The sequence below is a fragment of the Saccopteryx bilineata genome, chromosome 2, assembly GCF_036850765.1.
Source record: "Saccopteryx bilineata isolate mSacBil1 chromosome 2, mSacBil1_pri_phased_curated, whole genome shotgun sequence".
In the NCBI taxonomy this organism is placed as follows: Eukaryota; Metazoa; Chordata; class Mammalia; order Chiroptera; family Emballonuridae; genus Saccopteryx; species Saccopteryx bilineata.
In genome coordinates this window covers 135,068,449-135,091,585 of record NC_089491.1, presented here as the reverse complement: position 1 = coordinate 135,091,585, position 23,137 = coordinate 135,068,449, and the positions used below count along the sequence as shown (strand labels likewise).

Below are 23,137 nucleotides of genomic sequence, written 5' to 3'. Positions count from 1 at the left end.
GGTAAAGGAGTCAGTTGACAAACTAAGTGTGATGTTGTTTGTTGTACTGTATCAGGGCTTGTGGCCCTGACGTCCTGCAGGTGTATTTATTCCTTCACACAGGACCAGCTGGCCAAGGAGGAGCACAATAGCGCTCTGAATCTTGCTAAGATGAACACACAATGGAGAACCATTCTTCGAGAAGTCAAGACCAGAGAGCTTCAAAAGGACATTGAGATCCTCAGCCAAACTTTTAAACGAGTGTTGGACTGCAGGGACAGTGTCATCAAGGTAGGTGTTCTCCCAAGGAAACACCTGATATGGTTGCCTTGATCTCTTCTCTTTTTTTTTTTTTTTTTTTTTTGTATTTTTCTGAAGCTAGAAACGGGAAGAGATAGTCAGACTCCCGCATGCGCCCGACCGGGATCCACCCGGCAGGCCCACCAGGGGGCGACGCTCTGCCCACCAGGGGGCGATGCTCTGCCCCTCCGGGGCATCGCTTTACTGCGACCAGAGCCACTCTAGCGCCTGGGGCAGAGGCAAGGAGCCATCCCCAGCGCCCGGGCCATCTTTGCTCCAATGGAGCCTTGGCTGCGGGAGGGGAAGAGAGAGACAGAGAGGAAGGAGGGGAGGTGGAGAAGCAAATGGGCGCTTCTCCTATGTGCCCTGGCCGGGAATCGAACCCAGGTCCCCCGCACGCCAGGCCAACGCTCTACCGCTGAGCCAACCGGCCAGGGCTGATCTCTTCTCTTAATAGAAGGGGCCTAGAAAATTAATTAGTTACTCAAAAAGAAATTTTTTTTAGTGAAATAGAGAGAGAAGAAAGGGGGATAGACACGAGAAGCATCAACTCGTAGTTGTGCCACTTTTTTTGTTCATTGATTGCTTTGTCATATATGCCTTGACTGGGGGGACTCCAGCTGAGCCAGTGACCCCTTGCTCAAGCCAGATGAGCCTGTGCTCAAGCCAGTGACCTTGGGTTTTGAACCTGGGTCCTCAGCATCCCAGACCCACACTCTATCCGCTTCACCACTGCCTGGTCAGGCTAATTATTCAATCTTTTTTTTTTTTTTTTTTGTATTTTTCTGAAGCTGGAAATGGGGAGAGACAGTCAGACAGACTCCCGCATGCGCCTGACCGGAATCCACCCGGCTCGCCCACCAGGGGTGACGCTCTGCCCACCAGGGGGTGATGCTCTGCCCCTCCGGGGCGTCGCTCTGCCGCGACCAGAGCCACTCTAGCGCCTGGGGCAGAGGCCAAGGAGCCATCCCCAGTGCCCGGGCCATCTTTGCTCCAATGGAGCCTTGGCTGTGGGAGGGAAAGAGAGAGACAGAGAGGAAGGAGGGGGGGGGTGGAGAAGCAAATGGGCGCTTCTCCTATGTTCCCTGGCCGGGAATTGAACCCAAGTCCCCCGCACGCCAGGCCAACGCTCTACCGCTAAGCCAACCGGCCAGGGCTAATTATTCAATCTTAAAGCCCTCACGAGAAGCAGGCTGTGATGAAGCCAGGCTATTGGTAATAACAGTTTTCACTGAAATGAAAAATAGAATATTGGGTGGTCATCCCTGTCCTTCACTTAGAGGAGTCATTCTTTTTAGTCATCTAATACCAGTACTACACAATATTAGAGTTGTGAGGCCTGATAGACATCACCCAAAGACTTGAACTTAGTCCTACATCTTCATTGCAGTTTCAGAGGGAGGAAATAGCTTGCCCAGGGTCACAGTTAGTCAGTGGGAGAACTGGAACTAGAGCACGAGTTCCTTGATTCCAACGCCAGTACTTTATTCAACCAAGTTATGTTTGGCCTTTTTGATTCAACTTCAGTGGCCCTGGATAAGGTTGAGATCTCCTTGGGTAAGAGCGGTGCTGGCTCTCTCAGTAATTCAATCAGCCATACTTAAGGCTCTTGGGAGGTTCTTGGCATCCATACCATCTTATTTTTATATTTTTTTGGTTTTTTTTATTTATTTTTTTTGTATTTTTCTGAAGTTGGAAACAGAGAGGCAGTCAGACAGACTCTGTCTGACCATGTGCCCTACCAGGATCCACCCAGCATGCCCACCAGGGGGCGATGCTCTGCCCATCTGGGGTACCGCTGTTGCAACCAGAGCCATTCTAGCGCCTGAGGCAGAGGCCACAGACCCATCCTCAGCGCCCAGGCCAACTTTGCTCCAATGGAGCCTTGGCTGCAGGAGAGGAAGAGAGAGACAGAGAGGAAGGAGAAGGGGAGGGGTGGAGAAGCAGATGGGCGCCTCTCCTGTGTGTCCTGGCCAGGAATCGAACCCGGGACTCCTGCACGCCAGGCCAACACTCTACCAGTGAGCCAACCGGCCAGGACCATACCATCTTTTATGCTAAGGAATAAAAGATTGTTGTTTTTTTTTAATTAATTAATTTTTTACAGAGACAGAGACTCCCACATGTGCCCAACAGGGATCCACCCACAAACCCACTAGGGGGCAATGCACTGCCCATCTCGGGCACTGCTCTGTTGCCAGCAACTGAGTTCTTAGAACCTGAGGTGGAGGCCATCATCAACACCTGGTGCCAACTCGCTCCAATTGAACCATTTCTGCAGGAGGTGTGTGTGGGGGAGACACAGAGAGAGAGAGAGGGAGAGAGAGAGGAGTGAAAGGGGGAGGGGTATAGAAGCAGATGGGCACTTCTCCTGTATGCCCTGACTGGTAATTGAACCCAGGGCATCTACATGCTGGGCCAACGCTCTACCACTGAACCAACCAGCCAGGGCCTTTTATTCTATTTTTAACCTCTGTTTACTGACTCCTTTTCCTTAGGCGTTTCTTTTTTTTTTTTTTTTTTTTTTTAAAGATTTTATTTATTCATTATAGAGAGGAGAGAGAGAGAAAGGGGGAGGAGCAGGAAGCATCAACTCCTATATGTGCCTTGACCAGGCAAGCCCGGGGTTTCGAACCGGCGACCTCAGTGTTCCAGGTCGACGCTTTATCCGCTGCGCCACCACAGGTCAGGCCAGGCGTTTCTTTTTTAAAAAGATTTTATTCATTGATTTTATAGAGAGGAGAGAGAGAGGGATGGGGAGTGAGAAGTATCAACTCATAGTTGCTTTACTTAAGTTGTTCATTGCTTGAATTCTTGTATGTGCCTTGACTGGGCAAACCCAGAATTTTTTTTTGTTGTTGTTGTTGTTTTTTGTTAACAGAGACAGAGAGAGACAAAGAGGGATAGATAGAGACAGACAGACAGGAAGGAGAGAGATGAGAAGCATCAATTCTTCTTCCTTGTGGTTCTTTAGTCTCCTAGTTGTTTGTTGATTGCTTTCTTATATGTGCCTTGATGTGGGGGACTGCAGCAGAGCGAGTGACCCCTTGCTCAAGCCAGTGACCTTTGGGCTCAAGCCAGTGACCATGGGGTCATGTCTATGATCTCACACTCAAGCCAGCAACCCCGTGCTCAAGCTGGCAACCTCAGGGTTTTGAACCTGGGCCCTCTGCTTCTCAGTCTAACACTCTATCCACTGTGCCACCTTCTGGTCAGGAAAGCCGAGGGTTTGAACTGGTGACCTCAGAGTTCCAGGTTGAGGTTATATCCATTGTGCCACCACGGTCTAGTCTCCATAGGCTTTTATATTTTTAAAACAAAGCAAAAAACTCCACAATAACAGAAAAATAGACATTTTCAACCTGGCATAGCCCCTCTAGAAAACACACTTCTTTCCTTCACAGCCTACCCTCTGGAGGAAAAAATTCAGTAGACTTTAGGCAGCTTCAAGTGATACATGGTAAAAACCCTAAATTTGAAAAACCATTATACTTTAGAATTCCTCTCCCAAGCAGGTACACAATATGGTTGTTGTTTTTTTTAATTAATTTTTTACAGAGAAAGAGAGTGAGTCAGAGAGAGGGACAGGCAGGGACAGACAGGAACGGAGAGAGACGAGAAGCATCAATCATTAGTTTTTCATTGCGCATTGCAACACCTTAGTTGTTCATCTTTTGCTTTCTCATGCGTGCCCCGACCGAGGGCTTTCAGCAGACCAAGCAACCCCCCGCTGGAGCCAGCGACCTTGGGTTCAAGCTGGTGGGTCTTTTTTTGCTCAAACCAGATGAGCCCGCGCTCAAGCCAGCGACCTCAGGGTCTTGAACCTGGGTCCTCTGCATCCCAGTCCGATGCTCCCTCCACTGCACCACTGTCTGGCCAGGCTGTTTTTTGTTTTTTTTACAGAGACAGAGTAGAGAGAGGTACAGATAGGGGCAGACAGACAGGAAGCAAGAGAAATGAGAAGCATCAATTCTTCATTGCAGCTCCTTAGTTGTTCAGTGATTGCATTCTCATATGTGGCTTGACCCAGGGGGGCTACAGCAGGGCAAGTGACCCCTTACTCAAGCCAGCAACCATGGGGTCATATCTATGATCTCACACTCAAGCCAGTGACCCCTTGCTCAAGCTGGATGAACCTGTGCTCAAGCCAGCGACCTCAGAGTTTTGAACCTGGGTTCTCCGCATCCTAGTCTGATGCTCTATCCACTACACCACTGCCTAGTCAGGCCATATGGCTCTTTTTTATTTTTTATTTATTTTATTTTATTTTATTTTTTTGTATTTTTTCTAAAGTGAAAAGCGGGCAGGCAGAGAGACAGACTTCCCCTGTGCCCAACCGGGATCTACTTGGCATGCCCACTAGGGGGCGATGCTCTGTTACAACTGAAGCCGTTCTAGTGCCTGCGGTGGAGGGCATGGAGCCATCCTCAGCACCCAGGCCAACTTTGCTGCAATGGAGCCTTGGCTGCAGGAGGGGAAGAGAGAGATAGAGAGAAAGGAGAGGTGGAAGGGTGGAGAAGCAGATAGGTGCTTCTCCTGTGTACCCTGGCTGGGAATCGAACCCTGGACTTCCACACACAGTGCTGACACTCTACTGCTGAGCCAACCGGCCAGGGCCATATGGCTCTTTTTAAAATTACATTTAATAGGGTGACATTGGTTAATAGGATCCTGTATGAATTATTAAGTGACTTTTTCAATCCTTATTGGGAATTATTAATTACTTGCTGAGAAGAGAACCAGAAGTATTAATTTAGAGATGCTGATCAGTGGTCAGACTCACCCTTGAGCCAGTTTTGCAGCTGATGATCACAGTCCTTGCCTTAGGTAAATTACATACTGCTAATATTAAACAACTAATAGGTCATTCCTGAATAACCCTAACTACACATGTTAAACGTGCAAACGTTAGTGATTTTCACCTGCTATCTTCACTTCTCATTTATCTTACATCCTGCAACATTGATTTCTACCCTTCTCTAGGAAACTGCTCTTGTAAAAACCACCGGTCCAAATCATAGATCTTTTCATCATTTAATCTTCATCCAACCTCCCTTCTGTATGACACTGACACTCTTGGTCATGCTTTTCTTGAAACTACACTTTGGTTTCGGTTAGGGTTAAATTGGCTTCTTTCAAACTCAGATTCCCCTCACACAACTTCCACTAAGGCAACTTTATTTATTTATTTATTTATTTATTTATTTATTTATTTATTTATTTTTTACAGAGACAGCGAGTCAGAGTGAGGGATAGACAGGGACAGACTGACAAGAACGGAAAGATGAGAAGCATCAATCATTAGTTTTTCGTTGCGTGTTGCGACACCTTAGTTGTTCATTGACTGCTTGATATGTGTCTTGACCACGGGCCTTCAGCAGACCGAGTAGCCCCCAGCTTGAGCCAGCGACCTTGGGTCCAAGCTGGTGAGCTTTTGCTCAAACCAGATGAGCCCGTGCTCAAGCTGGCGACCTTGGGGTCTCGAACCTGGGTTCTCAGCATCCCAGTCTGACGCTATATCCACTGCGCCACCGCCTGGTCAGGCAAGGCAACTTCTTCAGTAAACATTTCCCTGGCCCAACCTCCCCCTTCCCTTAAACAACCCCCCCTCCCAGCCCTGGGAAGTTTCTGAGAAATGTCCTTGAGACAAGGGATCATGAGAGGCCTGAGGGTTGGGAAAAAGAGTCCATAACCAAGGCAACAAATCCTGATATGCTAATCTAAGTATGTCCAAGTGCAGGCAACCCCATGCCAGCAAATGCCTGAATCCCTATAGCTATCTGCTCCCTTCCGCAGCTCAGGGCTGAAACCCTTTTGATGGTCTCAGCCCGCTTGCACCTTGCACCCAAGTGATTTTTTTTTTTCTGAAGTTGGAAACGGGGAGACAGTCAGACAAACTCCCACATGCGCCCGTCCGGGATCCACCCGGCATGCCCACCAGGGAGTGATGCTCTGCCCATCTGGAGCATTGCTCTGTTGCAACCAGAGCCATTCTAGCGCCTGAGGCAGAGGCCATAGAGCCATCCTCAGTGCCCAAGCCAACTTTGCTCCAATGGAGTCTTGGCTGCAGGAGGGGAAGAGAGAGACAGAGAGGAAGGAGAAGGAGAAGGGTGGAGAAGCAGATGGGCGCCTCTCCTGTGTGCCCTGGCTGGGAATCGAACCTGGGACTCCTGCATGCCAGGCTGACGCTCTACCACTGAGCCAACTGGCCAGGGTGCACCCAAGCGCTTTTAAAATAAACTTTCCTGGCCCTGGCCGGTTTGCTCAGTGGTAGAGCGTCGGCCTGGCGTGCAGAGGTCCCGGGTTCGATTCCCGGCCAGGGCACACAAGAGAAGCGCCCATCTGCTTCTCCACCCCTCCCCCTCTCCTTCCTCACTGTCTCTCTCTTCCCCTCCCGCAGCCAAGGCTCCATTGGAGCAAAGATGGCCCGGGCTCTGGGGATGGCTCCTTGGCCTCTGCCCCAGGCGCTAGAGTGGCTCTGGTCGCAACAGAGTGATGCCCTGGAGGGGCAGAGCATCGCCCCCTGGTGGGCAGAGCGTCGCCCCCTGGTGGGCGTGCCAGGTGGATCCCGGTCGGGCGCATGCAGGAGTCTGTCTGACTGTCTCTCCCCGTTTCCAGCTTCAGAAAGAAAATAAATAAATAAAATAAAATAAACTTTCCTTTTAAAACACACTAGCCTCGTGTTTTGGTTAGTTCCACGGTTTCTGCTTTTTAGTTTCCTTATTTTATTTTATTTTATTTTATTTTATTCATTTATTTTTTACAGAGACAGAGAGTGAGTCAGAGAGATAGACAGGGACAGACAGACAGGAACAGAGAGAGATGAGAAGCATCAATCATCAGCTTTTCATTGCACGTTGCAACACCTTAGTTGTTCATTGATTGCTTTCTCATATGTGCCTTGACCGCGGGCCTTCAGCAGACTGAGTAACCCCTTGCTGGAGCCAGCGACCTTGGGTTCAAGCTAGTGGGCTTTTTGCTCAAACCAGATGAGCCTGAGCTCAAGCTGGAGACCTCAGGGTCTCGAACCTGGGTCCTCTGCATCCCAGTCTGAAGCTCTATCCACTGCGCCACCGCCTGGTCAGGCTCTGCTTTTTAGTTTCCATGACACTATTCTTTCCTGGCTTTTATCCTGCCTCTGGGATATATATATCCAGTGTCCTTTGGGAGTTTACCTTCCTCTCTTCATCACTTTAGCATTTCCCAGGTTTTTGAGTCTGACCGTCATCTTTTAATTAGGTGTCTAGGGCAGCAATTTTCAACCAGTGTGCCGCAAGAATTTTTAAAATATGCAATATCTGAGCCTGACCAGTGGTAACACAGTGAATAGAGCATCCACCTGGGATGCTGAGGTCCCAGGTCCCAAACCTGAGGTCACTGGTTTGTGTGCAGGATTACCAGCTTGAGCAAGGGATCACTGGCTTGGCTGGAGCCCTCCAGTAAAGGCACGTATGGGAAGCAATCAATGAACAACTAAAGTGACACAACTATGACTTGATGCTTCTTTATCTTTTTTTTTTTTTTTGTATTTTTCCAAAGTGAGAAGAGGGGGTGAGGCAGACAAACTCCTGCATGTGCCTGACTGGGATCCACTGGCTTACCCGCCAGGGGGTGATGCTCAGCCTATCTGGGGTGTTGCTCCACTGCAATCGGAGCCATTCTAGCACCTGAGGAGGAGTCCACGGAGCCATCCTCAGCACCCAGGGCCAACTTTGCCCCAGTGGAGCCTTGGCTGCAGGTGGGGAAGAGAGACAGAGAAAAAAGAGAGGGAAGGGTAGAGAAGCAGATGGGCGCTTCTCCTGTGTACCCTGGCTGGCTAGGACTCAAACCCAGGACTTCCACACACCGGGCCGATGCTCTACCGCTGAGCTAACCAGCCAGGTCCAACTTGATGCTTCTTATCTCTCTCTCCCCTCCTATCTCTGTCACTGTCTGTCTCTCGCTTAAAAAATAAACAAACAAATAAAACAAACAAACAAACAAAACAAACAAATAAAAATATCTGACTAGTCAGAGGCACTGACTTCTTTTCCCTTAGATTAGCAAATAAAAAATGACAACAATCAACACAACAATACCTATCCAGTTTGAATGAATCAAAATTATACCAGCCTGACCTGTGATAAAGTAGTGGATAGAGTGTCAACCTGGATGGAATGCTGAGGTCACAGGTTCAAAACCCCAGACTTGGCTGGTCAAGGTACATACGTGGAACAACTACTACAAGTTGATGCTTCCTGTTCCTGCCCCCCACCTATCTCCTCTCTTTCTAAAAAAAAAAAAAGAAAGAAAAAATTATACCTATTTTTTTGTCAGATTGGTAAAATTGTAATATATTTTTGGATGTGCCACAGAATTTTAGTAATAGTTTATGTGTGCCATGAGATGAAAAAGGTTGAAAACCACTGGTGTAGGGATTATAGACTCTATAATCATCATACAACAACAGGGTAGTGAACTCCTTGCATACTGGCACAAAATTTCTGGCAGACTGGCATTAGTCCGTGGACCAGCAGTTGAAAACCACTGGTCTATACCATCTTACTCATTAGCCTGGCTTTAAATACCACTTATATGTTGATGAGTACCAGGTCTGTAACACCTTTCTGGATTTTTCTCTTGAATTCCAAAACTTTTTTAGTCAAGATTCCTAGATGTCTGTTCCTGGTTATTGTACTTTCCTCACTAAACGCATGGGCTTCCCTTTCCCTAGCCACTCTGTTCCCCATACTCTACAGTCTGGTCTTCCTTGTACTCTCTATTCAGGTGGCCAGTGCCATTCACCAAATCACCCAACCCAGAAATCTGGCAATCATCCTAGGCTTTGCCTCCATCCCTGACATCTGTTACTAAGTTTTGTATAAATCTGCTGCTTAAGTATTTTTCAAAACCATACCCTGCTCTCTTTCCCCACTGTCCTGCTGTAGTTGACACCTGTTTATTATCTCTATATGGGCTACTGTGATAGTCTTCTATATTCCAGCATTCATGCCCAATGGTCTCCAGATGATTGTTTACACAACTACTAGATTATCTGCCTGCCTTTTTAAAATTACATTATTTATTTATTTATTTATTTATTTATTTTTATTTTTTTGTATTTTTCTGAAATTGGAAACGGGGAGGCAGTCAGACAGACTCCTGTATGTGTCCGACTGGGATCCACCTGGCACGCCCACCAGGGGGCAATGCTCTGCCCATCTGGGGCGTTGCTTTGTTGCAACCAGAGCCATTCTAGCGCCTGAGGCAGAGGCCACAGAGCCATCCTCAGCGTCCGGGCCAACTTTGCTCCAATGAAGCCTTGGCTGCAGGAGGGGAAGAGAGAGGCAGAGAGGAAGGAGAGGGGGAGGGGTGGAGAAGCAGATGGGCGCTTCTCCTGTGTGCCCTGACTGGAAATTGAACCCGGGACTCCTGCATGCCAGACCAACACTCTACCACTGACCCACCCGGCCAGAGCACATTATTTATTTTTTTAACTTTAAATGGTTTTTTATTTTTCAATTACAGTTCACATACAATGTTATATTAATTTTGAGGTGCACAACCCTGTGAATTAGACTTTATATAACTAAGTGATCACCCCAATAAATCTGGTACTCATCTGATACCATACATAGCTATTACATTATTATTATTTTTATTACTATTATTATTATTTTAGTGAGTGAGAGATGGGGGGGGAAGATAGGTACAGACAGGAAAGGAAAGAGATGAGAAGCATCAATTCATAGTTGTGGCACCTTAGTTGTTCATTGATTGCTTTCTCATATGTGACTTGATAGTGGGGGGCTTCAGCCAAGCCAGTGACCCCTCACTCAAGCTAGTGACCTTGGGCTGTAAGCCAGCAACCATGGAGTCATGTCTGTGATCCCTGGCTCAAGCCGACAACCCCACGTTCAAGGTGGTGAGTCCACGCTCAAGCCAGCAACCTCAGGGTTTTGAGCCTGGGTCCTCAGCATCCCAGACTGACATTCTATCCACTGCACCACTGCCTGGTCAGGCACAATATTATTGACTATGCTTCCTTTGCTGTACTTTACATCCTGAGACTATTCTGTAACTTCCAATTTGTACTTTTTAATCCCTTCACCTTTTCTCACCCATCCCCTACACCCTACTCTCTCCTATCTGGAAACTGTCAAAATGTTCTCCTTATCTGAGTCTGTTTTGCTTGTTCATTTATTTTGTTTTTTAGATTCCACATATAAATGAAATTATATAGCAGTTTTTTTCCTCAGTCTGACTTACTTCACTCAGCACAATACATTCTAGTCTATCCATGTTGTTTCAGATGGCAAGATTTCATTCTTGCCTGACCTGTGGTGGCGCAGTGGGATAAAGCGTCGACCTGGAACACTGAGGTTGCCGGTTTGAAACTTTGGGCTTGCCTGGTCAAGGCATATATGGGAGTTGATGCTTCCTGCTCCTTCCCCTTCTCTCTCTCTCTCTCTCTCTTTCTCTCTCATTCCTCTCTCTCTAAAAAAAAATCAATAAATAAAAATTTAAAAAAAAAAGATTTCATTCTTTTTTATGGCTCAGTCATATTCCATTGTATATGTGCACTACTTCCTTATTCATTCATCTATCAATGAACACTTAAGTCATTTCCGTATCTTGGCTATTGTAAACAATGCTGCAGTGAACATATGGATCGTAAATGTCTTTTCGATTTAGTGTTTTGGATGTCTTTGGATAAATACACAGAAGTGAAATTGCTAGGTCCTTCTTTGTCTCTTGTTATATAACCTTTGTTTTAAAATCTACTTTCTCTGATATAAGTATTGCTACCCCAGCCTTTTGTTTGTTTGTATCCATTTTCATGAATTATATTTTTCCATCCCCTTACTTTTCCTTTGTGTGTGTCTTTAGATCTGAAATGAGGCTCTTATAGATAGCATATGTAAGGATCTTGTTTTGTTTTCTATTCAGCCTCCATATATCTTTTGATTGGAGCACTTAATCCATTTGCATTTAAAGTAATTGCTGGCCTGACCTGAGGTGGTGCAGTGGATCAAGCGTCAACCTGGAATGCTGAGGTCGCCAGTTCAAAACCCTGGGCTTGCCGGGTCAAGGCACATATGGGAGTTGATGCTTCCTGCTCCTCTCCCCCTTCTCTCTCTAACTCTCTCTCTCTCTCTTCTCTAAAATGAATAAATAAAAATAATTTAAAAATAAAGTAATTGCTGATTGATATGAATTTATTGCCATTTTATTATTCATTTTTTTAATCTTTTTTTTTCCTTCTTCTTAAAGAAAACCCTTTAAATTTTCACATAATACTGTTTTGGTGGGGATGAACTCCTGTAGCATTTTCTTGTCTGGGAAGCTCATTATCGATCTCTCAGTTCTCAATGATTGCTTCTCATAAAGGGTCACTCACTGTGCTGTAGACCCCTGGTCAAGGCACATATGAGAAAGCAGTCAATGAACAACTAAGGTGCCGCAACAAAGAATTGATGCTTGTCATCTCTCTCCCTTCCTGTCTGTCTGTCCCCATATGTCCCTCTCTCTGTCTCTGTTGCCAAAAGGAGGAGGAGGAGGAGAAGGAGGAGGAGGAGGAGGAGGAAGAGAAGGAGGAGAAGAAGAAGGAGGAGGAGGAGGAGAAGAAGGAGAAGAAAGAAGGAGGAGAAGAAGGAAGAAGGAAGAAGAAGAAGAGGAGGAGGGGGAGGTGGAAGAGATATGGGTCTTAGTGAGGCCAGATACTGCTTATCTGAGAGATTTTAGGAAAATCTGAAGCATTAGGCCAAAACAGCCCATTGGTATGGAAAAGCCACTGGAAACAGCTTGGATGGGCATGGAGGTTGAGTTGGGTAGCATCTCAAGGAATCACCAGGATGAGGCAAATAGTGTGGCCATGTTGAAGAAGTTTGATGTGGTGCACATCTATGGCTCTGTAGGGTAAGGGCTCATCAAAGGAACATTGGTCTCTACCTACACATCTGTCTGGGAGAAAGCTGCCCCCTCCCTCCCAGCTCTCTTCCTGATGCTGGAAAATTCAGTTCCTCCCTGTATGTCTCTGGTGTTTTTCAAGCTGCTGCCAAGTGCTGGAGCTCAGAGCAAATAAATCTGAGTAATTCTCTATGCAAACCCTTTAAGAGGGGCTGCCTGGGACTCCAGCAGCCCTCCATCTCTCTCAGCCTCAATCTCTGCTAATTTTTATAGCCAGAATTTATGGAGGTTTCTCTTCCTACCACTGTAACATTGGGCTGAGAGGCCTAGTGTGGGACTGGGTCCCCTCACTCCTCAGGAGGGACTTCTGCAGCCTAGGTATATCTCCTAATTTTTATCCACCACACGTGGGTGTGGGACCAGCCTGTTCCACATCTCCACCCCTTCTAACAGTCTCGATGTGGCTTCTTTAATTCCCTAGTTTTAGGACTTACATTCAGCCAGATTTCAGGCAGTTCTGAATGATGGCTGTTCTATAGTTTAGTTATAATATTGATGTGGTTGGGGGAGGTGGTAGTAAGTACTGCATTTATCTACATCCGAGTATGTTTTTATTTATTTATTTATTTATTTATTTATTTTTTTGTATTTTTCTGAAGTTAGAAGTGGGGAGGCATTCAGACTCCCCACATGTGCCTGACCAGGATCCACCCAGCATGCCCACGAGGGGGCGATGCTCTGCCCATCTGGGCCGTTGCTCCATTGCGGCCAGAGCCATTCTAGTGCCTGAGGCAGAGGCCACGGAGCCGTCCTCAGTGCCTGGGCTAAGTTTGCTCCAATGGAGCCTTGGCTGTGGGAGGGGAAGAGAGAGACAGAGAGGAAGAAGAGGGGGGAAGGGTGGAGAAGCAGACGGGTGCTTCTTCTAAGGGCCCTGGCTAGGAATTGAACCTGGGACTTCCACACACCGGGCCAACGCTCTACCACTGAGCCAACTGGCCAGGGCTCCTGTGTATGTTTTTAAATCTCTGAATGCTCAGCATCCAGCATAGTGCTGGTACATAGCTGGTACAACAACATTTGTTGAGTAAGTGCATAGTCTTCCATTGTCAGAAACTGTTTCATAAGATCCTTTCCCATGTAAACATATACGGTAAACACTAGCTCTGTGTAAAGGTTATGGTAGTTCACAGTGAGTAGACTCAGATGTCTGGATATGGAAACTCAGTAATTTTTTTTTGTTTAATTTAATTTTACTTTTTTTGAATGGGTAATACATTTCCATTGTCCAAAATTCAAAAGATTGGCCCTGGCCAGTTGGCTCAGCGGTAGAGCATTGACCTGGCGTGTGGGGGACCTGGGTTCGATTCCCAGCCAGGGAACATAGGAGAAGTGCCCATTTGCTTCTCCACTCCCACCCCCTCCTTCCTCTCTGTCTCTTTCTTCCCCTCCCGCAGCCAAGGCTCCATTGGAGCAAAGATGGCCCGGGCGCTGGGGATGGCTCCTCGGCCTCTGCCCCAGGCGCTAGAGTGGCTCTGGTCCCGGCAGAGCGATGCCCTGGAGGGGCAGAGCATCGCCCCCTGGTGAGCAGAGCATCGACCCTGGTGGGCGTGCCGGGTAGATCCCGGTCGGGCGCATGCAGGAGTCTGTCTGACTGTCTCTCCCCGTTTCCAGCTTCAGAAAAAATACAAAAAAAAAAAAAATCAAAATTCAAAAGATAAAAAATTATAAAGTGAAAAGTTCTTTCCCACCGGTACCTTCCAGCCACCCAATGCCCCTCACAAGAGGCACATTTTTTTTTACACAAATGGTAGTATTACATACTGTTCTGCCTCTTACCTTTTTCACTGAACAATATGTCCTGGGGATTATTCCATATTAGCTCATAAAGAGCTTCTTATTTTGTTTTTTTATAAATGCATAGTATTCTGTATTGTAGTTTAACATGTTACTTTGTCCTTCCTCATCTTGGTAATTGGATCTAGAATACAATACCTTGGAGGTGTTGTATTCTTCCATCAGGAGGTATATAAATGTCTAATTATGTCTCTTTCAGTGATGTTAGCAGCTATTGATTATCCATTAATTCATTGAGGGTTTCAAAATGCTCATTTTTCTCATGGTATCCTTCTTTTTTACTGATTAGCTTAAATACTTCTATAAAGAGATACTTCCCATCATTTACCTAAAGGTATAGTTTATATAAGAAAGGCAGGACAAATGCTTGATTCCTTCTCTTCCCTGACAAGATACCCTAGGTTCAACTTGTTTCTTTATGCCCCTGATCTCAAAACAGCCATTTCTCCAAGAATCCCTGGTAATTTTTAGTGGTCACTCCATCATTGTAAATGTTTCTTGTCCTTAGGACACTGGGTTCTCTGATGTCACTCTCACTTTACATTCAAGAGTGGGAAAACTAAGGCAAAGAACTGGCATTAAGAACTAGGGAAGGCCATAGCTGGTGGCTCAGTGGATGGAGCGTGGGCCTGGCATGCAGACATCCTAGGTTCGATTTTCAGTCAGGGCACACATAAGCAACTATCTGCTTCTCCCCCACCCCTTCTCCCCCTTCTCTCTCTCTTCCCGTCCCTCAGCCAGTGGCTCAATTGGTTTGAGAGTGGCCCTGGGTGCTGAGGATAGCTGATTGGTCTGAGCACGTCAGCTCGGGCACTAAGGATATTTCGGTACTTGAGCTTCGGCCCCAGGTGGGGGTTGCCAGGTGGATCCCGGTCAGGGAGCATGTGGGTGTCTGACTCACTATCTCCCCTCCTCTTACCTAAAAAAAAAAAAAAAGCGAACTAGGGGAAAATGCCACTCATGTCATCCAGCTAACCAGCTGAATACATTTTTTATTTTCTCACACAGAGGCCATCCAACCGAAACGGTAACTCTGTTTCCTACCCAGTCTTTAGCTAAGGACCTGTCAGAAGCTGAGGAGCGGCATGCTCATGCTCTCTGCAGCCACTCACACAACACTGACCAGCTGCTGACCCTACAGAGATGCGAACTCAACACCCTAGAGGAAAATTACAACATGGAGCTGGAGATCCTAACCAAGGAGTTTGAGACAGAAAGGTATGAGAGTTTGAGTTCAAGGAAATACAGAGTCTGTGTCAAGGAGCTGTCTGTAAGTAGGCGGCCAGCCCCCTGGTGTATCCCACCTTGATTATGAACATTACCCCCAGCAAAAAGGTCCTGACTTCCTTCTAAACTAACTTGGGTTTAAGCTTGTGGCCTTAGCCTTCCTTTGCCCATGCCAGGTTCCTGTTTGCCACCCACAATCAACAATCAAAATGCTACTTATTTATCAGGGGACAGAGATGGGAAGGAGAGTTCTCACTGTAACCTTTTGCACTTTTTAATTTTTATATTATATAACTATATTAACCTTTTAAAAAACCAAAATAAAATAATCTTATTCATTATTTTTGGCCGTGAAAAGAATAGAGCCCTCCCTCATTCTGTTCTCCTTTAGTACCTAAGAGTTTGTACCATTCATATAGTTTTTTTGTTTGAGTGAGTGAAGGGGAGATAGACTCCCACATGTGCCCCAACTGGGATCCGCCCAGTAACTCCATCTGGGGTCATGCTCAAACCAATTGAGCCACTGGCTGCGGGAGAAGAAGTCGAGGGAGAGGGAGGTGGAGAGAAGCAGATGGTTGCTTCTCATGTGTGCCCTGACTGGGTATTGAACCTAGGATATCTACATGCCAGGCTGACACTCTATCCACTGAGCCAACAGACCAGGGCCATTCATACAGTTTTATTACATACAGCTTTGAGTTGTCATTATTGGGCCATATGCTATCCCTCAGAGCAGGGACAGAACCTTTTTTCTCATAGGAAGACAATTATTGACCAACATGAAAAAGAGGTTCACTACCTACAAGATCTCTTCATGGCCATGGAGCAGAACCATATAGATTGTATGAAAGCACACTGGTGTTCCAGAGCACATAGGATTATCTCAAAAACAAGGTACAGAGGGAAAGTAATGGGGAGACCAGGGAGGGGAGTGAGAGAAATGCTCAAGGATAGTAGTTAGAAGAGATCCCTTTAATCAACATAATCAATAAAATACCTGTTGCCACTGTAGGTAACCCTACTGCCTTTTGTACTTTTATGAAAATTGGTCAGGAGGGAGGATTATTGTGAAATATCAAGAAAATGCATTTTAGAGTTAAAAAGCAACAAGGAGATCATCTGATTTCACCCTTGTGATTTGTAGATGAAGAAACGAAGTCCCCCAAAAGTAAAATGACCTGCAAAAATCATGCTGCTGGTTTGTGGCAGAGCCAGGAAGAGAATCCAGTCTCTGGCTCCTTGGCCCAAAGTGCTTTCCACCATCTTGGAGGTTGCAAAACTTTAGGTAGCCTGCAGACCTGGGTCTCGGTGTAGGGTTCTTTGTTCTTATTTTTCCCTGTCGTGTTTTGTAAAAAAATTTTAGATTTTATTTATAAATTTTTAGAGAGAGGAGGGGGGAGGAGCAGGAAGCATCAATTCCCATATGTGTCTTGACCAGGCAAGCCCGGGGTTTCGAACTGGCAACCTCAGGGTTCCAGGTCGACACTTAATCTATTGTACTATATCACCACAGGCAAGCTGTAAAAAAATTTTAATAAGGTTCATACATTTAAAATTTTGGAGATTCACATAAAATCCAAGTTTTCAGCTCCCCTGAAAAATTTAAAAGACTTTAAAAATATATTTTTTTAATTTATTCATATTAGAGAGGAGAGAGAAAGGGGAGAGAGAGAAGGGGGGAGGAGCAGGAAGCATCAACTCCCATATGTGCCTTGATCAGGCAAGCCCAGGGTTTCAAACTGGCAACCTTAGCATTTCCAGGTTGACATTTTATCCACTGCGCTACCACAGGTCAGGCTTCCTTGAAAAATTTAAACATCTGTTAACACTGGGCCAATATTTCCAAATGGACACATTCATGCGGAGCTGAGCAGCTGTGCCTTCCCCTCTCCCCGTGCCAAATAGCATTTCCTCTCTGGTTTACCACAGGCCCCATCTAGCCCACAGCACTTATTTATATCATCTGCCTGGTCTTTATAGGCATTTTCATTGGCGACCCCTGCACTATACTATGCTATAAACAGTGCATGAGTGTGAGGTTGTTGGTGGAAGTGAAAGGACACTAGTAGAATAATTCCAAGCATTGGCTAATTTGGGGCCACTTCCTAGAACTTAGAAGAGGAGCACTTTCTAAGACTGCAACAAGGAAATGTAGTAGAAGATCTGTGCAGAAGGTTCCAGGATGCATTCAAGAATTACACTGATGGCCTGACCTGTGGTGGCGCAGTGGATAAAGCATCGACCTGGACTGCTGAGGTCGCCAGTTCAAAACCCTGGGCTTGCCTGGTCAAGGCACATACAGGAGTTGATGCTTCCTGCTCCTCCCTCCTTCTCTCTCTCTCTCCTCTAAAATGAATAAATAAAAATAATTAAAAAAAAAAAAAGAATTACACTGATGCCACAGAGGATCAAAAGATTGCCTTTGAGACCCTGAAGGTAAAGGACAAAATGAGCTCCAAAGAGACTGGAGCACAAATGATAAAAATACAGAGACTACAGGTTAGTGCAACCAACCAGAAATGCTCATGGGTTTACTGCTCCATTATCCTGTTCCTCGTCCCTCCCTGGACCTCATCACTGGTTGGGGAAAGATAATATGCTTTGATTTCAGTCCTCAGACAGTCCTTTTATCTGTCTCTTTGAAGACCCTCAGCTAGTCAAGGGTTTCCTCTAATCTGTTCTATTCTCCCAGGATTCCAGTTATTTTAAAAGACAAGCTCATGGTGCACAGCCATGAGAGTGAAGAATGAAACCAGCGCATTCATGATGACAAAGAGTTGGCCCTTGTACAACCACAAAAACTTAAGACCCAAAGGACTGAGGCCCAGAAGATAGCTCAGAAGAATTTAGTCAGTCTCACCCTGGAGAGTAATGCCACCCTCAAAGCCCTGAGAAAGATTGTCAGTAAGTGTTGTAACAAAGGGGAGAGGGTGGTGCAAACAAAACCAAGGAACCTGGTTCCCTGCGAAGAGAAAGGGGTTTGACAGTGCTGGAGGATGCTTCCTCCTGTTTCCTGCCCGAGTGTACACTTGGAATACCTTTTTTATTTCCTATTCCCCTCCCTCTCACATTGTAAGTTAAGAGAATAATGAATGCATTTTATAGTACTATAAAATACTTGGAATAGTGCTTGGCTTACGGTAAGCACTTTTTTTTTTTTTTTTTTTTTTTTTCTTTTCTGAAGCTGGAAACAGGGAGAGACAGTCAGACAGACTCCCGCATGCGCCTGACCGGGATCCACCCGGCACGCCCACCATGGGGCGACGCTCTGCCCACCAGGGGGCGATGCTCGGCCCATCCTGGGCGTCGCCATGTTGCGACCAGAGCCACTCTAGCGCCTGGGGCAGAGGCCACAGAGCCATCCCCAGCGCCTGGGCCATCTTTGCTCCAATGGAGCCTCAGCTGCGGGAGGGGAAGAGAGAGACAGAGAGGAAGGTGCGGCGGAGGGGTGGAGAAGCAAATGAGCACTTCTCCTATGTGCCCTGGCCGGGAATCGAACCCGGGTCCTCCGCACGCTAGGCCGACGCTCTACCGCTGAGCCAACCGGCCAGGGCACGGTAAGCACTTTGTGCGAGATGTATATACACTGCTCACAAAGATTTGAGACCCCGAGGTCACCAGCTTGAGTGCGGGCTCATCTGCTTTGAGCAAGGCTCACCAGCTTGGACCCAAGGTCGCTGGCTCCAGCAAGGGGTTGCTTGGACTGCTGAAGGCCCGTGGTCAAGGCACATGTGAGAAAGCAGTCAATGAACAACTAAGGTGTTGCAATGTGCAATGAAAAACTAATGATTGATGCTTCTCATCTCTCTCCGTTCCTGTCTGTCTGTCCCTGTCTATCCCTCTCTCTGACTCACTCTCTGTCTCTGTAAAAAAAAATAAATAAATAAAATTAAAAAAAAAAGATTGGGGGATCAGGGAACGTGCAGATACTCCAGTACTTTCAGCCTTTTGTATAGTGCATTTTCACCAATGAAATAAAAGTTGGGGAAACTTCCCTAGCCTCCATCTTTCTTTCCTCGGGGCCAGGGAACCTTGCTGGGCGGGATGCGCACTCCATACTCAATAAAGCTGTCTGCTATTCCACACTTTGTGGCTCTAGCCTCTTCCTTCCTTCTCGGCGGGGAAAAATACCTTACATTTTGGTGCCGAAACCCGGGAGGAGTTAGAAGTCCGCAAGGACCGCTCCTTTCCCCTCCCCTCTGAGAAAGAACCAGGATCTCCGACTTTCACCCACTTCGGCGCACAGTGTAAGTCCCCTGCCCCTGCCTTCCTCTCAGTTCTTTTCAAGACTCCCTGTCCGAAACCGTAGCTACATCAGGGAACTCTTTTCCGTCCGAGTGAGCGTGTGCTTGTGGAGAGCTCCCCAAGCACATCCACTTTCGTCCGTGGCTGGACCTCGAGTTTTTAGGACACTAATGCTCAAGTCTGACCACTCCGAGAACTGAGGGCAGCTGTTGGGGCACAGGAATCTCCCTCCCTAAGGAAGAAGAAACTGTTCTTCTCTGCTGTGGCCAGGCCACAGAACCCACTCAATTAGCCTCCTGAAGGGACTTTCGGTGTTAACACCCTATCAATTTAACTATTGCCAAAAAAGCTGGGAACTGATTGGAAATCTCTTACATTCACGGCCTCTAATTATTTGCGCACCTGTCCTTAATCTCTGTGCCGCCTGTTCCACCGCACAGGCCTTTTTCTGGCCAGAGAAACCTCCCCTAAAACCTCTATTCCAGGGGTCTCAAACTCGCGGCCCGCTGAACAATTTTGTGCGGCCCGCAGACTAATCCACGAAGTTCAAAATATTTTGGATAAAATTAAGTAAGCCTAGGGGCCTACTTGTATTTTTCATTTCTCTAGCACCCTAGCTAGATATTAGCTTAGTTAACAGCAGTTGTGATGCGAACTACAGTTTCTGGTCGTTTTGTGACACTGAGTAAACTGAATGTACGATTGTGCTTGTTGTACTGATTTTTTTTTTGTTTTCAACTGCAGTGAGAAAAGTGTTGCATAACAGTTGCCTTTTGTAGACCTAGTGCAGCCCGCCAAACGGCTGTGATCTTGCTCTGCGGCCCACATGCTGAGTTGAGTTTGAGACCCCTGCTCTATTCCTAATCTTTCCTTCTCCGCGGACTCCCAACTCTTTCTCCCTTCTGTCTGACCCTCGCGGGTGCCCCTCTCTCGGGACTTTTCTCTGGTCCCTCTGTGGACCTCTTTTGTGCTCAGTTCTCTTTTCCAAGAGCCCTCTCCCCTCCCTTCACAAAAACCTGTTTCCTATTCGCCATCTACTAAAGAAAAAAAAAAAGAATAAAAGTTGGTTTTGCATCTTATTTGCATAATCAAACAACTTTCTTTGACTTGTTGTTTGCTTTTCTGATGTTCTTGTTTAATAAAAAAAATTAGCCTGACCTGTGGTGGTGCAGTGGATAAAGCGTCGACCTGGAAATGCTGAGGTCGCCGGTTCGAAACCCTGGGCTTGCCTGGTCAAGGCACATATGGGAGTTGATGCTTCCAGCTCCTCCCCATTCTCTCTCTCTGTCTCTCCTCTCTCTCTCTCTCTTTCTCTCTCTCTCTCTCCTCTCTAAAAAATTGAATAAATAAAAAGTAAATAAAAATTAAAAAAAAAAAAATTAAATGTTTTTGGCCCTGGCCGGTTGGTTCAGCGGTAGAGCGTCGGCCTGGCGTGCAGGGGACCCGGGTTCAATTCCCGGCCAGGGTACATAGGAGAAGCGCCCATTTGCTTCTCCACCCACCCCCTCCTTCCTCTCTGTCTCTCTCTTCCCCTCCCGCAGCCAAGGCTCCATTGGAGCAGAGATGGCCCAGGCGCTGGGGATGGCTCCTTGGCCTCTACCCCAGGCGCTAGAGTGGCTCTGGTCGCAACAGAGTGACGCCCCAGAGGGGCAGAGCATAGCCCCCTGGTGGGCAGAGCGTCGCCCCTGGTGGGCAGAGCGTCGCCCCTGGTGGCCGTGCCGGGTGAATCCCAGTCGGGCGCATGCGGGAGTCTGTCTGACTGTCTCTCCCCGTTTCCAGCTTCAGAAAAATACACACACAAAAAAATTTAAATGTTTTTTAGCCCTGGCCAGTTGGCTCAGTGGTAGAGCGTCAGCCTGGCGTGCAGAAGTCCCGGGTTCGATTCCCGGCCAGGGCACACAGGAGAAGCGCTCATTTGCTCCTCCACCCCTCCCCCTCTCCTTCCTCTCTGTCTCTCTTCCCCTCCCACAACCGAGGCTCCATTGGAGCAAAGATGGCCCGGGCGCTGGGGATGGCTCCTTGGCCTCTGCCCCAGGCGCTAGAGTGGCTCTGGTCGCAACAGAGTGACGCCCCAGAGGGGCAGAGCATCACCCCCTGGTGGGCAGAGTGTCGCCCCTGGTGGGCGTGCCGGGTGCATGCGGGAGTCTGTCTCACTGTCTCTCCCCATTTCCAGCTTCAGAAAAATATAAATAAATAAATAAATAAATAAATGTTTTTTAATCACTTCATACACATTTTGAAATATCCCCTAATTTTTGTGAGCAGTATATAGATTACTCTTGTCTCCCACTTGGATGAGTAGCTCCCTGGTTCAAGGAGGGAACCAATCCACTACCCCCCTCTCCCACCTCTTTCCTAATAAAAATACCTTCTTGGTTCCAATAGGGTGAAAAGATCCTTCAGCTTGCTGAAATATGTAGGAAATTTGAAACAGATGAAGTGCTGCCATTTTATTCATCAGCACTGACTCCTGAGGAGCAGGAGGAGATAGAGAAAATTGGTCCAGAAGAGCTCACTGAGGAGCTGGCAAAGGGAAAGGTCCAAGGCCCGGAGGCCTTGGCTCAGGGTTGGGGATGATGGGGCCCTGGGCTGTATTTGCTAATGGGTCCCACCACACATCTTCTCCCTTTAAATCACTCCCAGGGACAGCAGCCTACACAGGGATGGAGAATTACTGGAAACGGTACCACAAAGTGAAACTGGAGCAGCTGCGCTGCAACGCAGACGTGCCCAGTCGTTAGGTATCAATGGGAAGCTGCGGGAGATGCTCAAGCAGCATTTGAATGGCATCTCGCTCAGTGAATGACGAAGTGCTGAGCCAGCTCAACCTACCCTTTATTGTCAACTACCACAGCAACTTACCCCAGCCCTCATCCACGCCTACACCCCAGCCAGGTGACAAAAACTGCTCACATCATTGAAGCAGCCCACGTGACCTCCCACATCCTATGATACAAGAGAAAATCAACCTCCAGAGAAATTTTTGAGACCTGAGGACTCTATTAAAAATTCCCATAGAGTTCATGAGCACTTTATATTTTTGCCACATTGGACAGAGCAGTCTAGTTTGAGGACACCAGGAATACAGAAGCCCCAGGGAATGGAGAAAATAGCTAGGCAACTACCAGGAGGCTTATTTTTCAATGAAGGGAGCCAGGCACCCTGGGAGCCAAAACCTATACCTTCGGGATCTGGAGATCCTGATGGAAAGATTCAAGAACAGGTCCGTGGGGTAAGTTTATAGGGGAGGAAGAGAAGGCCAGGGGAAAAGGTGATCCAAAACCTCTAACCACACCATGCCAGACAAGATCCAACCCCAAATGCTTTTACCCCAGCCCCCCTTCACCACATTTCCATTTACAGAAGTGCTTCAGCCTTTTGCCTCATTGCATCAGAGGGAGCAAGATGGGTCACCAACAGCTCTACTGGAGCCATCCGAGAAAATTCGGCCAGGGTTCTCATTCTTGCCGCATCTGCTCAAACCGCAGTCTGATCTGGAAGTACAGCCTCAGCATGTGTCGGCAGTGTTTCGGTCCTTACGCCAAGGACATAGGCTTCATTAAGTTGGACTAAGTGAACTTCTGTGAATGGGTCATTCAAGACATCTGCCTTACCACAGAAAGCCATCTCTTTGTACATAAAA

At 47.0% G+C, this 23,137-nt stretch overlaps 2 protein-coding genes across 2 annotated transcripts in view; both read left to right on the top strand.

The window, feature by feature from the left end:
* CCDC65 (coiled-coil domain containing 65) overlaps positions 1-22,415 on the top strand; it is a 23,147-nt gene extending 732 nt beyond the window's left edge. The window contains 12 exon segments of the mRNA XM_066257957.1: positions 103-270; positions 15,071-15,240; positions 16,009-16,088; positions 16,091-16,143; positions 17,359-17,438; positions 17,631-17,770; positions 17,962-18,157; position 20,959; positions 21,880-22,039; positions 22,144-22,203; positions 22,206-22,288; positions 22,290-22,415. Coding sequence (XP_066114054.1) covers positions 103-270; positions 15,071-15,240; positions 16,009-16,088; positions 16,091-16,143; positions 17,359-17,438; positions 17,631-17,770; positions 17,962-18,157; position 20,959; positions 21,880-22,039; positions 22,144-22,203; positions 22,206-22,288; positions 22,290-22,415 — 1,317 coding nt within the window.
* LOC136324706 (small ribosomal subunit protein uS14-like) lies at positions 22,183-23,074 on the top strand. Its single transcript, XM_066257959.1, has one exon. The coding sequence runs from the start codon at positions 22,900-22,902 to the stop codon at positions 23,065-23,067; it is 168 nt and encodes a 55-aa protein (XP_066114056.1). The 5' UTR covers positions 22,183-22,899; the 3' UTR covers positions 23,068-23,074.
* Positions 23,075-23,137: the final 63 nt, after the last annotated feature.

Excerpts from the sequence above, each read along its gene's own strand:
- LOC136324706 (XM_066257959.1), top strand. The coding sequence starts at position 22,900 with ATGGGTCACCAACAGCTCTACTGGAGCCATCCGAGAAAATTCGGCCAG.